Genomic DNA, 15,192 nt, shown 5'->3' with positions numbered 1-15,192 from the left:
AGGTAGCAGGTTTAAAACAAATAAAAGGAAGTTCTTCTTCACACAGCGCACAGTCAACTTGTGGAACTCCTTACCTGAGGAGGTTGTGAAGGCTGGGACTATAACAATGTTTAAAAGGGAACTGGATAAATTCATGGTGGCTAAGTCCATAAATGGCTATTAGCCAGGAAGGGTAAAGAATGGTGTCCCTAGCCTTTGTTCATCAGAGGATGGAGATGGATGGCAGGAGAGAGATTGTTTGATCATTGCCTGTTAGCTTCACTCCCTCTGGGGCACCTGGCATTGGCCACTGTTGGTAGACAGATAGTGGGCTAGATGGACCTTTGGTCTGACCTGGTATGGCCATTCTTATGTTCTTATGACCATTTATGATTGTTTAGTCAGACATCCTGTAATAGGCCAAGGAATCCCACCTAACAGTTTCTACATCCAATCCCATAACTTTTGTTCAAGTGACAACATCTTTATGGAAAGATATCCAACTTTTGATTGAAGACTACAAATGACAGAATCCCCCACATTCAAAGGCAAGTTGTTACAATTCTTAGTTGCCCTCATTGTTAAAGTTATCTCCAGTCCAAATTTGTTTAATTTTGGATTCCAAAAATTGACTCTTTAATCTATCAGAAGAAGACATAATGAGCCTATTACTATGAAATCTCTTCCTCTTGTAGGTACTTGTAGGCAATGATGAAGTCACTCATTAACATTCTCTAAACTATATTGTACTTTAGTCTGATTGTAAGGCATATTTTACAGAGCTCAAACTATTTTTAGCTCTTTTCTGAACCGTTTCCAACTTTTCAGCATCCTTTTTTAAGTGCTGACACCAGAACTGGATACCATATTCCAATATTGGTCCCACTAATGCCATATATAGGGACAGTACCACCTCACTATTCCTACTCACTATTTCTCTACTTATACAGCCAAGGATAAAAAAAGAATGGCCATACCAATGGTCTGTTTAGTCCAGGATCCTGTTTTCCAACAGTGGCCAATGCCAGATATTTCAGAGGGGATGAAAAGAACTGGGCAACTGTTGAGTGAACCAGCCCATGTCACCCAACCCCAGCTTCTTGCAGCCAGAGGTTTAGGCACACAGAGCATGGGGTTGTGTCCCTGGCCATCCAAACTAATAGCTACTGATGGACCTATTCTCCATGAAATTATCTAATTCCTTTTTGAACCTGGTTATACTTTTGGCCTTCACAACATGGCCTGGCAACAAGTTCCATGGTTAACTGCATCATGTGACAAAATTTGCCCTCTTAGCTACAGGACTGCACTGTAAGTTCACGTTCAGTTTGTTACTCACCGAAATCCCTAAATAATTTTTGGAGTCATTTTTCACCCCCACTTTCCCAAGATACACTGCTGAATCTTTTAATTATGATCTACATTCTTTATTCCTAGATGTAGGATCTGGCATTTGGCTGCGTTAAACACACATGGTGTTCAAATGAGCCCACCTTATCAAGCCATCTAGATTAGTCTGTATTACACCATTCTATTCCCATCGTTATTTACCACTCCACCAATTTGTGTCATCTGCAAAACTTTACCAACTTCTTTACATATCCTCTCACATTGATTGATTAGCATTGAGCCAATGCCAGATCTCTGTTGGACCCACTAGAAACACCTCTAATTGGTAGAAGATTCCTCATTTAAATTTTTCATATCAGTTAACCCATTTTATGTTGAATTTTGTCGTGCTTTTAAAAAAATAAGTCTTTCCAAAATTTTTCATTAGTTGATGCCAGCTAGCCTAATATATAGTTAATATATTCTGGACAAAAAAATTGCCTATTCAAATTAGAAGACATGCTCTTGCAGATTAACAAGATACAACATTAACAACTTCAACAAGCAGATGGCTTAGAATTTTTCACAGATTCTAGAATATTAAGATACTAGTGAGTTAAAAATTGTAGCTTGATCTAGACATGGTATTGTGATGCCTCTTTTCTCTGTAAGGTGTTTTTTTTGGGAGGGATGGGAAAGTCAGGGGTACCACTGTAACTGGACATAGCAAAAGGCTTAGAGCAACCTTCATTTTTACAGGTACAGTAACACTAATATTCATCATATCGTCTGATGAAGTGGGTATTCACCCACAAAAGCTTATGCTCCAATACACTGGTTAGTCTTTAAGTGCCACAGGACTCTTTGTTGATTTTTACAGATCCAGACTAACATGGCTACCCCTCTGATACTTGATTCATAAGGGTTATTTCCTACTATTTCTACAAAAATCACTCTTCCCGTGCAAGCATATTATAGGTCCTGAACCAACCGCACAAGACAAATCGGAGCAACGCATGTTCTTGGAATGAACCTCAGTACTGAGCCACTCATATGCACCTGCTGCACTCTTACTGGATATTTCTCTCCGTACTGCCTACTTCCTGAAAATTTTCACCAATTTTCCCTACAGTTAGCAAACATATCTTTTTCCACAGAAAAAGTTCTAATTTAGCTGTGTATTGTAGAGTTGATATTCCCTAACATATAGATGGGTACTGGCAGCAAACTTATGTAATTGGCTGGAGTATTTAAGGCAAGTAAGCCATACTCTGCTATATGCTTCACACTTTTCTGTCTACTCAGAAAGCAAACTCAATATTTTTACTTATTATATATGGCATGTAATCTCCTGAGATCATAATTGGTGGTGTGCAAAGGAATCAGGAAAGTGGATCCCACTATTAAACTGCTAGACAAAAGTGAACTAAAAAGAGTGCAATATTTATACTGAATATCAAGTTGTGCAAAAGATTGGTGATACAGGTACTGAACTATTCATTTCACAAATGCTCAACATAATGAAAAGGAATCAAGTTATGAACAGTGATGGATATTATTGACCCTTAATCTATGCACTTATTCTACTAACATTATATTATCCAGGAATAAAAACTGATCAATTAAATGAAGCCACTATTTGTACTTGCATTTTTCATTATATCTAGTGAACACACTACACTGCTCTCACATGTTTATACTGTGGTAGCACCCAAAATGTGCTAGATGCTTTCCAAACAGAGGAGACAGCCCCTAGCCTGTAAAACAAAATTCATAAGTTCCTCTAAGAATTAGGTATTATAAGAAAGTCAGCTTCTTGAAGAATGCATTTCTGAATCATTAGTCCAAAGTAATGCCAACTGTAAAATAAGCCAGTATGTGTGTTTTGAATGGTTCCCAAACCAACTGAAATATTGTGGTGTCCTAAATTGTAGTAAGGTTAAAAAGATACCTCACCCTTAACTCAGTTTATACACATTTAAATCAGCTACCTGATGGTCAAACATGACCATTATTTGTACAGGGGTTTTTTTAGAACTAAAGATGAACGGCTTTTTATTTTTACTATTGTATAAAAGTAAGGAAATTCACCTACCAGTATTTTGGAAGTGTAAGCACAATTAACAGAAATTCCTGTTAAAAGATGAGCCAGAGTTTTCTCAGGAATAGCATCTGGGTCTGGAATTTTTTTATAATGTTTTTCACTGACAAAAGCCTGCACCACTGTCATTCTGTTCATGGTCAACGTTCCAGTTTTATCTGAACAAATGGCTGTTGCATTGCCCATTGTTTCACAAGCATCCAGGTGTCTCACCAAATTATTATCTTTCATCATTTTCTATTAAGAAAAAAAAAAGCAAATGTGAACATCTAGCTGCCAGTGCTTCAACTTTCAAAACTTCTGACTTTTAAGTATTGGATCTTCAGAAAGCGCTAATACCTAACTGCAGAAGGCAGGCCTCTTTAAAAAGGTGCCTCAGGTTGGCAATCCAAATACTGACACAAACAAACTCAGAAAATTTACACCTAAATATACCCTGCTACAATAAACTGCATTTTAAACATGTCTATTAGAGCCAGAGTCCATATTCTGCTGCATTTGTATGTCAACTTAGGTGAATAAGTAGTAACATTCCCAGCGAATTATTCAAGGTGAGACATCAGCTGTATTGCTACACTAAAAGAACCTGGGATCTGAGCAGATCACTTCTAGTAGACATTTTGTTCAGCATCTGCTCCTGACTGATCAAAAAGAGATGAATATTCAACTGTTTCCAAAGAGGAATGTCTCTGCCATAGGAGACAGTTGCATTACAACTGTTTTTTTTGTTTTTTGTTTTTTTTTTTTAAAGGGGGGGAACGACAGACTTAGGGAGGTCGAGCCCTTTCTCCCTCCCCAATTGTTAAGTTATGTTTTTACGTGGTAAGATTAGTACACAACTTAAATACTTCAGCTTGCACTACAGGGTGCTCTCCATTCATTGACTGAAAAGCAAGACAGAACTACTTTGTTACATTTTCTTTTCGCTTAAAGGCCAACTATTCAGTCATCTTAGAATTTTAAGAAAAAATAGACAGAACATCACACAAAATTTAACTTAAAATGTTTCAAGAAAATTAGTGAAGTTTGTCTATTTAAGAACAGAAAACTGTGATAATGGACTGAACAGCCAAGAGAACCAGACCAGATGGTGCAGAGAAGTAGTGCATGAGTTTCGCCTATAGACATTAGTTCAAACTCCTAGTTTTGATCATTCTAGTTCACAGAAGGCAGTTAAGTGGGCTATAGGTCTCGAATACCAATTGTCATAAACAGATGGTTAAGGGTTAATGCCTCTTTTACCTGTAAAGGTTTAAGAAGTTCACCTAGCCTAGCTGACACCTGACCAGAGGAACCAATGGGGAAGCAAGATGTTTCAAAAGGAAGGAGGGAAGTTTTCCTTTGTTGAGAGTTTCAGTTTCAGCCGGAGTGAAAAAGATCAAGGAACCAGCCTCTTATCAGAGTAGTATGTTTTAGAAAGGGATAAATAGGTTTATGTTTATTTTCTTTGTAACTTGTCTTGGTACCATTAAGGGAATCAAATTTGGGTATTCTTGTGTGTATTAAGATTTTTGCCGAGGGGAACATCCTCTGTGTTTTGAATCTGTTGTCTGACAGAGTAGCTGGTATGTTAATCTCTCCCTGAGGGTTTTCTTTCACTTTTTTCTTTAATTAAAAGCCTTTTTCTTAATACCTGATTTATTTTTTCCTTGTTTTTAGATCCAAGGGGGTTGGATCTGGATCCACCAGGAGTTGGTGGGAGAAAGGAGAGGGGATGGTTAATTTCTCCTTGTTTTAAGATCCAAGGGTTTGGATCTGTGTTCCCCAGGAAATTGGTGAAGTCTCTCAAGACTACCCAGGGAAGAAAAGTAGTGCTTGGGGGTGGCAGCAGCGATACCAGATCTACGCTGGTAATTAAGCTTAGAAGTGTCCATGCAGGTCCCCACATCTGTTCCCTAAAGTTCAGGGTGGGGAAGGAACCTTGACACCAATGCTGATGCAAGTTGCAATAAAGGTACATTAGCAGAGCTGTATGAAAAAGCAGCACACAGTCACCGCCTGCACTATTCAGCCTTTCATTATCACTACTGTATTGGAAGAAAATAAAGAAAACTAAGAATCTGAAGTTTACCAACGTAGCAGATACCTTGCACTAGATAGTAGGCTCTAGATATTCTGCAATATTGACTCAAAAGTAGGGGAAAACAATGAATTGGCATTTACCCAAGCAGACTATGAAGCTCAGTGTGCAATCCTAACACACATTTTTATTTTAAATTAGTACAATAGGTTGTGGTATGAATATGACAAGCATACTGGAGTGCTAAAACTATACACACATGCACATATGACAGATGTTCTTCTATTCCAAGTCCATGCACCAGAACCACTATGCTTCACTTCATGTCAAGTAGATTATTTCTAAGTTTACATTATTCTGCCCCAAGGAACTCTTGACTTATATTAATGCACAGAGGATTAGATACCAACTCGCCACAATGCTTTTTCATTGTACTGTACTATAGACGAGAATGAATGAAGTAAGATTCCCTTAGTTTCCAATGAAGACAGTTTAACAGAGTAGAATTTCTAGCTTTGCATGATTTAGAACTGTTTTTATGTGCCCACCTACCTTTAAGCATGATTTTTACACATACCTTTACAGAGTAAGCGAGTGAAATAGTGACTGCAAGTGGAAGACCTTCTGGTACTGCCACCACCAGGACTGTAACTCCAATAATGAAGAACTTCACAAAGTATTGAATATAAATTGGTGTGCATTCAGCAAGCCAAGGTCGCTTCTGAACCCAGAAGGTATCAATTACAAAATACAAGATAAGGATAATGACTGTGATTGCAGACATCAACAAACCTTTTGTTAAAAAGAAAAGGATAAGCAGTTATTTTTTAAAAAGATCCATCTTATCTACAATACAAACATCTAAAATAAGATTAAAAAAAAAAAAAAACAACAAAAAAACCCCGACCCTCATTTTCAGATTAAATACAAAAATCTGAATGTTATTTAAAATGGGAAAAATAAAAATCTTAAGCATAAAATTGTAACAGGTAAGTCAGAAGATTTTGATGGTTCTCAAACCAGTTCTAAACTTAGCTCCCAAACACACAAATACAATTTTTTATTGGCTATATAAACTCTTACTCTCTATATTGAGATAGAAGTAATGGAAGATTCATCACAAAGGTGTAGGGCAAAGCGTGTTTGTGACAGACTTATGGGTGGGGGAAGAGTTCTCAAGAGAAAGAATAGCATTGAATATAGCAGGCTGATCAAGAAGGATGAAAATGTAGAAGACGCCTTGACATTTCACAACAGGACATTGGTGAGGGCAATTTCAGTGGAGTGAATGGAAGCTAGATTGTAGGGGATCATAATGCTAGTTAGTGAAAATACATTCAAGACAGAACTAGACAACATATTGATTAAGCATACAGGCAAATGAAAGGAGGGAGATAGGGAAGTAGATGGAGAGAGAGTTGGGGTCAGAGGGAGAGTTTACACTAGTGGGACAATACCATGCATGCATATAGAAAAAAAAAGTTGCCAGAGGAGTGACTGAGGAAGAGGAGAAATGGGATTCACTTTAGGGACAGATAGAGGAGCAGACAGAATTGAGAGAAACAAGAAGAACACTTCAGAGTGAGAGCAGGAGAGTACAAAACAGAAAGAAGAGGCATGAAAGGATCTCTTTAAGGAAGCTGAAGATAACCTAAGAAGAGGGATTTTAACAAAGGAGCGAAAGGCACAGAAAAAATTGTAGTGAGCTGCTCAAATGTGAAGTAAAACATTGTTTAGAAAGAAAGACTTGCAGTGAATGCCTGGAGGAAGTGGAAGTGGAATTACACATGAAACACTTCAGTATAATTATTGAATGCAACTGAATGCAAACCCTTTGCACATCAACTTCTAAAAATCTGTTTCCCCCCCCTTCCAATAAGATAAGCGTAACTACGTACATCAAGAAACAACTCCTGTGTTAAATGCCCTATTGCGATAATTTTCACGGTTTTGGTACAATTTTAGGACAATGCAACTGTGAGTAGGTCATTTTAGATTAATTACTTCAAAAATGGTGCACTTTCTAGTTCCTCTTCATAAACAACAATCAGCCTTCTCATCCCATCAAATAAGCAATTGTTTGCCATGCATTTATTTAGTCATGTGCTTCTAACAGAGCTGAAACTACGTAGTTTATTTTTATTATGGAGACACATTTGTCTTTAAGACCTTTTAAAACAAATCTCTTAATTATTAAAATTAAATATTTAAGATAAATATTGTATTTGTGTATATTTATGCCTGCATCTGTAATTTTCACTCCATGCATCTGAAGAAGTGGGCTTTTTACCCATCAAATCTTATGCCCAAATAAGTCTTTAAGGTGCCACTGGACTCCTAGTTGTTTTGTGGATACAGACTAACACGGCTACCCCTCTGATATTTAAGATAAAGTAATAAGGGGAATGAGTGGAAAAAATAATTGTGTTAGTTTACAAAATTAAGAAAATAAAGAGCATATGTAAAAACCTAATTTGTTGGTACACCATTCTTTGGAAGTATCAGATGAAGATGGACATGCAACATGACACTCTATGGATACACCAGCACATGTCACTAACCCAACAAAACAAACTCTAGGAATAACAAGCTGCTCCTGCCTGCCAAAAAGGGTTTGTTCTAAAATTTTAACTTAGATGATACTAATAGTGACCTTGGAGCTAGTTACTCTCATGCTCATATGACTTGGTTACTGAGCTAGTGCTCCTCAGTTGTATTTCAGGGCATCAATCATTAGTGGCTAGGAAATGCCTGGCTCCGAGGTCATTACTGATCAATTTAAGAAAAAAAAATAAGCTTCAATAATGACATTTCACATCTACTCCTCCATTCATTTTGGAAGGGCAAACTTAACTTTACTTGTATGCTACAGCCTCTGTGCACCTCACCCCCCACCCCCGCCAACAATGCTTGATTAGAGTGGGAACAGATTCTCAAACCTGAATAAACACCAATACAATACACAAAAGAAATATCCAGAAAAGAAACAAAAGTAATCGATAAAGATGCCATTGATATACTTTGTGGGAAGAGGAATCAGAGAAGAATGCCTCAATAGTGGGCCCTCTAATAGGACTTTTTCTTCGATCTTCAACAGTGTACATCAATATTACAGATCCACATTCCCTCTGCTCAGACAAAGGGCAACAGATCCTACAATCACATTTCTATGTAGTACACTGCCTAGTCAAACACAGTTTTCCAGGAAAGACATCTGTTGGCATATAATATGCCAAAGCGAGAAGTAGAGTGAAAGGTAGAAATATTTCACAAAATACACCACACACACAATCATCTTGGAAATCAGTGTTCTAAAGTTGTACTTTCTAGTGTTATATTCATTAAGAGAAACTACCAATACATTCATCTGATTATACACACAGAAAAGCACAAGCAGGTCCATTGTAACTTTTCACTTTACAATTAGTGTATATGTGCTTTAACTTGACTCGGCCATATTTTTTTTAATTAAATAAGGCTATTATGATAATAGAAAAAGATCTTTTTAAAAACGAAAACTTACCTATGAGTAGGTTATTTCAGAGCAAGACCATCAGAATATTTCAGAACGACACCAAATTTGTTCAGTGTCAAAAACCACAAAAATATGAATAAAAAAACCACATACCTGCTTTGCCAATCTGAACTGCTAGCTTTGTAAGTTTGCCTTGTAAAACTGATTTTTCTTTCTTTGGCATGTTCGCTCTCTTCTTGTCTCTCTCATCGCCATCTCCACCATCTTCACTCTTCAAGGGTTGCATTTCCATGGCTGCCCCATCTTGAGCTTTGGCTAAGTTTAGAAATATAGGGGGACATATGAATGAATAATTGCATATAAACGAATAATTACAAAATCCAGTCAGACACTGGAATCAGTGTTAGATGCATGTGCTCAGCAATCCCAACCTCCATTAAAATCAGCTTCAGTAGTGTCCTTGAAGCCAGTCATTCCCAGCTGACCAATAACGTCACCAGTGATCCCTGATCACGTCAAAACTGGCTTTAGGGTCACCACCAGAAATGAATGCTGTGTGACCTAGAGGGGCTCAGGTCACTTCTATTTAGGTGTTTAGCCAAGGTTTTTTGGAATTTAACATTGGACACTGTTTGAAAATTTGAGGTGAAGTTAGGAAATGCGGGTCTTAATGTTTGCTATTTTTGATTTTAATCATAAGGGACTTTTCATATTTGCATTTTTGGGTAAGTTCTGACAACATTTACCTAGATCTATAATATTTAAACAAACCACTGTATATAAGTGAGGCTGATTAAGATACACAAGCTCTTTATTTTCTAAAATAGCTACCTATATAAAAAGAAATGTTTTTATTAAATACTTACCTTTGTTGCGGTTCTCAACAGCTCCATCTTGTTTTTTACCTGTCAGGAACAAAAATAAGGGACTGATTTTCACGCTCCATCTCTCTCTCTAACATACAAGCATTAAAAAAATAAGTTGCTCAAGTTTTATTTCTGTAACCTCACATCAATTAACTTCCATTTAAATGTAGGACATTTGACTGGATACCTAGGAGGAAAAAGTAACTTCTTGTGTAATTTTTGTTTTATAATGGAGCCATCAAGCTATGGGTTAATCATCTAAGTATAAATATCAACTTTGTTAGACCTGCATATCTCAGCATAAGAGGTAGTTTAGACATTCCTGTTTTGAAGTTCAGTCTGTTTACTCCTGTTTACTCCTAGGGAAATTCTGTGCCGACAAATTAAAAATTCAGCACAACAAAATTTCTGCGCACAGTATTTCAGAGTTATGCAAATTTTATTTGTCAAAATAACACTACATATTCAAACCAGTTTCAATTATTTCGTAATTTATTTCAAAATACTTGTCAGTAAGTACATCTAACAATACAGACAGAAAATTTCCTCCAGATATCCTCACCCCTTCTCCCCTCAGATCCCTGCTTCAGGGTCCCCCTTTGCCCAGATATACACCCCACCACCCCACCCCACCACCAGCTGTGGCCTCCCACCCGAGCCCAGACATCTGCTCCTCTACCCCTCAGAGTCCAGGGATCAAGAGGGAGAAACAGCCTGATGCTGGGTCCCAGGCTTGTGTGGAGTTTCCTGTGCATCATCATCTCCTTCCCCTAGAATGTGCAGGGAACTACACTTATCAGGAACCCTCCAGCTCCCTCTCCTCTCCTCCCAGTAGTGTCTATGTCCGAGGTGGGCTCCATCAAGTCCAGCATGCCACTAGTGGCAGCCAGCAGCAGTGCAGCCCATTTCTGTGCGGAAAAGGAAATTCTGAAAGCACAATATTAATTTCTGCAAAATTCTGCATTGTGCAGTGGCACAGAATTCCCCCAGGAGTACCTGTTGGACTGTTACAGCATCAGAACTAGGCTTTTTACACTACAGATGCCTCACCAGCACTGCAATACTGGTGTAGGTATGCCAGCATATCCACCTAATGAAGATGCAGCATAGCATAAACTGACAGGAATTCTCCTAGCATAGCTAAACACCTCCCATGAATACCATTAATTATGCTGACAGAAAAATACTCTGTTGAAAAAGCTGGGAGGTTTGCAAGCATAGCTATGTCAGCTAGACAATGCAATTTTTACCGCCCCCCCAAAAGCTAACATATCTATGCTACAAAGCTTTGCAGCATAGCTGAAACCTGAGCAGGGAGGTAACTGCCAAAACTGAAACCACAAACTTAGTAATGTTTTAGCAACACTGCAGATGGGAGAATAAAGACTCAAATTAATACATATTTTGATATTTAGAATCACAAATGCAGGACTGCAAGGGACCTCGATACATTATCTAGTCTAGTCCCATGCACTGTGGAAGGACTAAGTATTATCCTTCTAGGCCATCTCTGACAGGTGTTTTTCTAACTTGTTCTTAAAAACCTCCAGTGACCTTCCCTTTCCAGAGGTATCTGTTAGGACAGTCTTATTTCTTAATGTCCTGTCTATAGACATGGCAGACTACTTTTGACAAACAGTTTTGTGTCTGGTCATTTGCCATATAAGAGAATGTCAAAAACCTTTGTGGATACTCACTAATGATAATCTGCAACAAAATGGCCACTCGGGCAAATATGTAAAATCTGGATAGTTTCACATTGCGTTTTGTGTTAGGAAAACCACCTCAGCCCTCCTAGAAGTCAGCTGCAGTGGGGGCAAGACCAAGATCCTAAGATCAATTACTGCAACTGCTATCTTTTTCTATGGGACCATCACTGCTGCTCCCACCTCTCTCACTATTGCCCTTTCCTCAAAGCACCAGCATCTCCTGCACCAGCTGCTTTCTTCCTTTCCCCCTTACTCCCCCTCCCTCTCCCCGCTGTGAAGGCTACGCAGCTCCAGCTCTCCAAAAAGTGGCTCCCCTCTTAAATGAGCAGCAGGTCAGGGGCTGCTTTGCTCTTCACTCATCCATTCATACTGGGAGAGGAGGGGGAAGGAGCTATCAGGGAACACAAGTGCACATTTTCTTATCATTTGCCCGGAAGGACCAAAATTTGGACACTCTCAGTTTAAGGCAACCCATTTACAGATCTGAATACAAGGCTGAACTACACTTCTATAGCTTCTACATACAAAAACTGTTTTAATCAGGACAATGGAAACAAAGCAACTAAACAGGATTTTTAATTGAAAACTGATATGCAATGATACCAAAGCAAGTTTGAATAGGCTTCCAGTACTATCTTTGACAGAAGAATAAGTTATGTTTTCTGCAGAGAAAACCCCTCCCCACTGGTTACTTCAGTAGTCAAGTCTCTAGTTTAATTCAGTTAGCCAGGCAGCAGTAGTTCCTACTATAAGCCTAAATGTAACTGGGTAGGAGAAAGACTCACTACAGCAATCAACATGTGCCAGACAAAGGCTGACATCCAGTCCAGGCTGCTTAGTAAATATGTATTCTAGGTCACTGCCTTGATTATTCTCTTTGCCCTGGAGGGAACCATGACTTTAGTTTAGTGGATTTTTATTTCCACAACCAATGCTGGCTTGATAAATGGTTATTGTCCAGGTTGACACTTAAGCTACAAAATAAAAAAAAAAAACAAGCTAACAGTCTTCATGATTTTTGAATCCTCGGATCTAGGCTGAGGATTTCTCTGCAATTTTGCATTGTGAATGAATTCAGAGTGCTGTTTCCAGATTTATGAGAAATGGAGATGTTCCTAGTTTTTGAAAGAGCACTCAGATTATATGTAGGGACAAGTCAATATTGAACAAAAGAGCGTTACTTGCCAAAAGGGCTGTCTTGTTCTTTGTCTACTTTGGCTAATGTGACTTATATCAGAAAGTCTGTGTTAAAAACATAGCATTGAAGGAGGAAGGGAACAGATGCATTAACTCCATGCTAAGAGGTTAATGCTTGTTTTGTTTTTCTTAAATGTAAAGAATTAGCCTGCTTTACCTGAAGCCTTTGTTGATTTCTAATAGGAGTAAGAAAAGACAGGGTTAAGAGGAGAAAAGATACTCTCTGTGCTGAGCTACCATAAAAAGGTTCCAAAGGAACTAATTGCCAAACATATCTTCTGCTACTGTTTTGCTTTAGTAACTTGGACCACCTTTTAAGCTCTGGGGAAGTTTCTGGGATAAGATATGGAGTTGTGTACCTCAAAAAGGAACATGAAATTATTTAAGATAGGAAGAAATATAATTAGCCTTTGGCAGAGATCCTAAAACAGAGTATCATCCCCATAAGAATTTATATAGATTATTGTGGAAGAAATATTTTGCTTCAAGTCCTTCCCAACTTCCTGGGAAGATATTTTTAGTGACTGATTAAGGCCTTCTTCTAGGAGTCCTCATGTTTATCTCTGGTACTACTTAGTTCCAATAGCCAGTTGCCAGACCTGAAGTTATGGAAAGAGTCATACAGAGTATAAGGAATAAGACAACTTTTTCCAAAAAGCTGTTCTCCATTGATTTGTCTTCTTGAGAAGACAGCAGATGCCATGTTGAAAGATTTTTGGCTGCAAGACAATGCAAGACATTACATGGGAACAGATGCTCTGCACAGGCCACTGCTATCTGACTGACCTTGCCAAACAGTACCGACAGGATAGGAGAATATAAACTTTAAAGAACTCTAATATTACATTCTTCAGCCATTTAAAATTTCAATGCTTACTTTTCTTGTCCTTTTTCTCCTTCTCTTTCTCTTCATCATCTCCTCCAGCCCCAAGTAAGGTAAATATAATTCCAGTTTGAGAGTTCACACCTACAGCAGTAACTACCATTCTTCCAGAGCCTTCCATCACATGGGTACCTGAAACAGAGTACATCTTAATACTTTTCCCAGTAAGTGTAAAAGTAGCCAGCTGGCAAAACAATACAATCTAATGTTACGTTAATTTTTTGGTGGTGGTGTTATTTTTTAATAGAAGAGTCATTAAATACTTGATTAAATTATATACAATCCCTTGACGTGTGTTTAAAAGTGCAGAAAAGTTTAGAGAGTTTAGACAGATTGTTCTTGAGACACTAATTGGATGCTAGGGCAATCTAAAAATACATAAGGCATTTTTCTGCACTTTTTTCTGCTATTCCAATTTGTTTTAACAGAAACTCTCCCGTTCACAGGCCAGGCTTTCATTCTGCTTAATCCTGCAATTAATTTAAAGATAGTCACATTCTTATGTAAGCTACTTGCCAACAAAATTAGTTAAAAAGCTAACATTAATATTACAACTGCACAATCAGAGCCAAGGCAAGCTCTTAAGGAGTAAACACTGTCTTGACAGCAAAATAACCTATTTTAAAATAAATTATATTCTTAGACAAAAAAAGTAATACGTATCAGCAGTTCAGGCCAAATTACCCTACAGGCATATCACTTATCTCAAAACCAGGCATTATGAAACTAAGCAATTTAGAGTTGGGGCTAAATTTAAAAAATACAAATATGTTAAGGTGTACAAATATAGTTAGGTATCCAACAGAACTCTGCACAATAGAAAAAATTAAGAGTTTAATCTGTCTTTAAAAAATCAATTTACCTTACTATGAATGTTTTATGAATTACTATGAACATTTATAAGTTAGTCATTTCCATACCGTAACGTTTGAATTTTTTTTCCATAGTTAAAACTAAATTTATTAGCTGGATTAATATTGTTTTGAGATAATTGCCACATCCTAGTATTTATTTCCCACTCAATTACTTGACATTCTCACAAACTTAACCCAGGAATTTGCACCCAGGAATTTCAGAGTGCTTTACAAACAGCTAACTGTTCCACTAGTCCTGAGAGGTAAGCAAGATTTGAGTTTGTAAATATGGGAAACTAAAGCAAACATTAAGTGATTTGGCCAGAGCACACTGCAAACTGGCAGAACTGTGAATCTAAGAATTGTCTTCTTCCTCCTTCGTTCCAAGTACTAGAAAAAAAGGTCTCGCAGCTAGTTACACTGTGGGGACTAAAAAAATAAAGTAAAGAAAATTATCAAATCTCAGACATTTCCACTAAGTGGTGAGATACAATGTTCTCTTCTTTACAAGCCACCTTTAAAAAGCTGAATATATTTATGTAGAATATAGAACTAAAAGGTTCTCCCCTGCCAAAACATTGTGCCTATACTTGTGCTTTGCATTAGAAATTTCATATTGTCTGCCCTGAGATTATGGTGAGTAGAACACTCAAGAAATGACAAAAGGCACAAGAAACAAAGCTGAAGGCACAGGTTTTGTTTTACACATTTAGCTTTCTTGGTTAACGTTGTGAATGGATAACATTAATAAAGCATGGGCTCATGAACACACTGTAAGC

The 15,192-nt window shown here is 37.7% G+C and overlaps 1 protein-coding gene across 5 annotated transcripts in view; it reads right to left on the bottom strand.

Moving 5' to 3' along the window:
- ATP2B1 (ATPase plasma membrane Ca2+ transporting 1) overlaps window positions 1-15,192 on the bottom strand; it is a 115,239-nt gene that overhangs the window by 26,254 nt on the left and 73,793 nt on the right. For all 5 annotated transcript variants that reach the window (XM_030548573.1, XM_030548572.1, XM_030548575.1 and 2 more), the window contains exons 6-10: window positions 13,554-13,691; window positions 9,771-9,809; window positions 9,058-9,219; window positions 6,007-6,221; window positions 3,404-3,646 (exon numbers count right to left, since the gene is read on the bottom strand). In XM_030548573.1, coding sequence (XP_030404433.1) covers window positions 3,404-3,646; window positions 6,007-6,221; window positions 9,058-9,219; window positions 9,771-9,809; window positions 13,554-13,691 — 797 coding nt within the window. The remainder of the gene's footprint in view (window positions 1-3,403; window positions 3,647-6,006; window positions 6,222-9,057; window positions 9,220-9,770; window positions 9,810-13,553; window positions 13,692-15,192) is intronic.

Source organism: Gopherus evgoodei, chromosome 1 (assembly GCF_007399415.2).
Source record: "Gopherus evgoodei ecotype Sinaloan lineage chromosome 1, rGopEvg1_v1.p, whole genome shotgun sequence".
Lineage (NCBI taxonomy): Eukaryota > Metazoa > Chordata > Testudines > Testudinidae > Gopherus > Gopherus evgoodei.
Note: the sequence above shows the minus strand (reverse complement) of the source record. Positions and strands in the feature narration are given on the sequence as shown.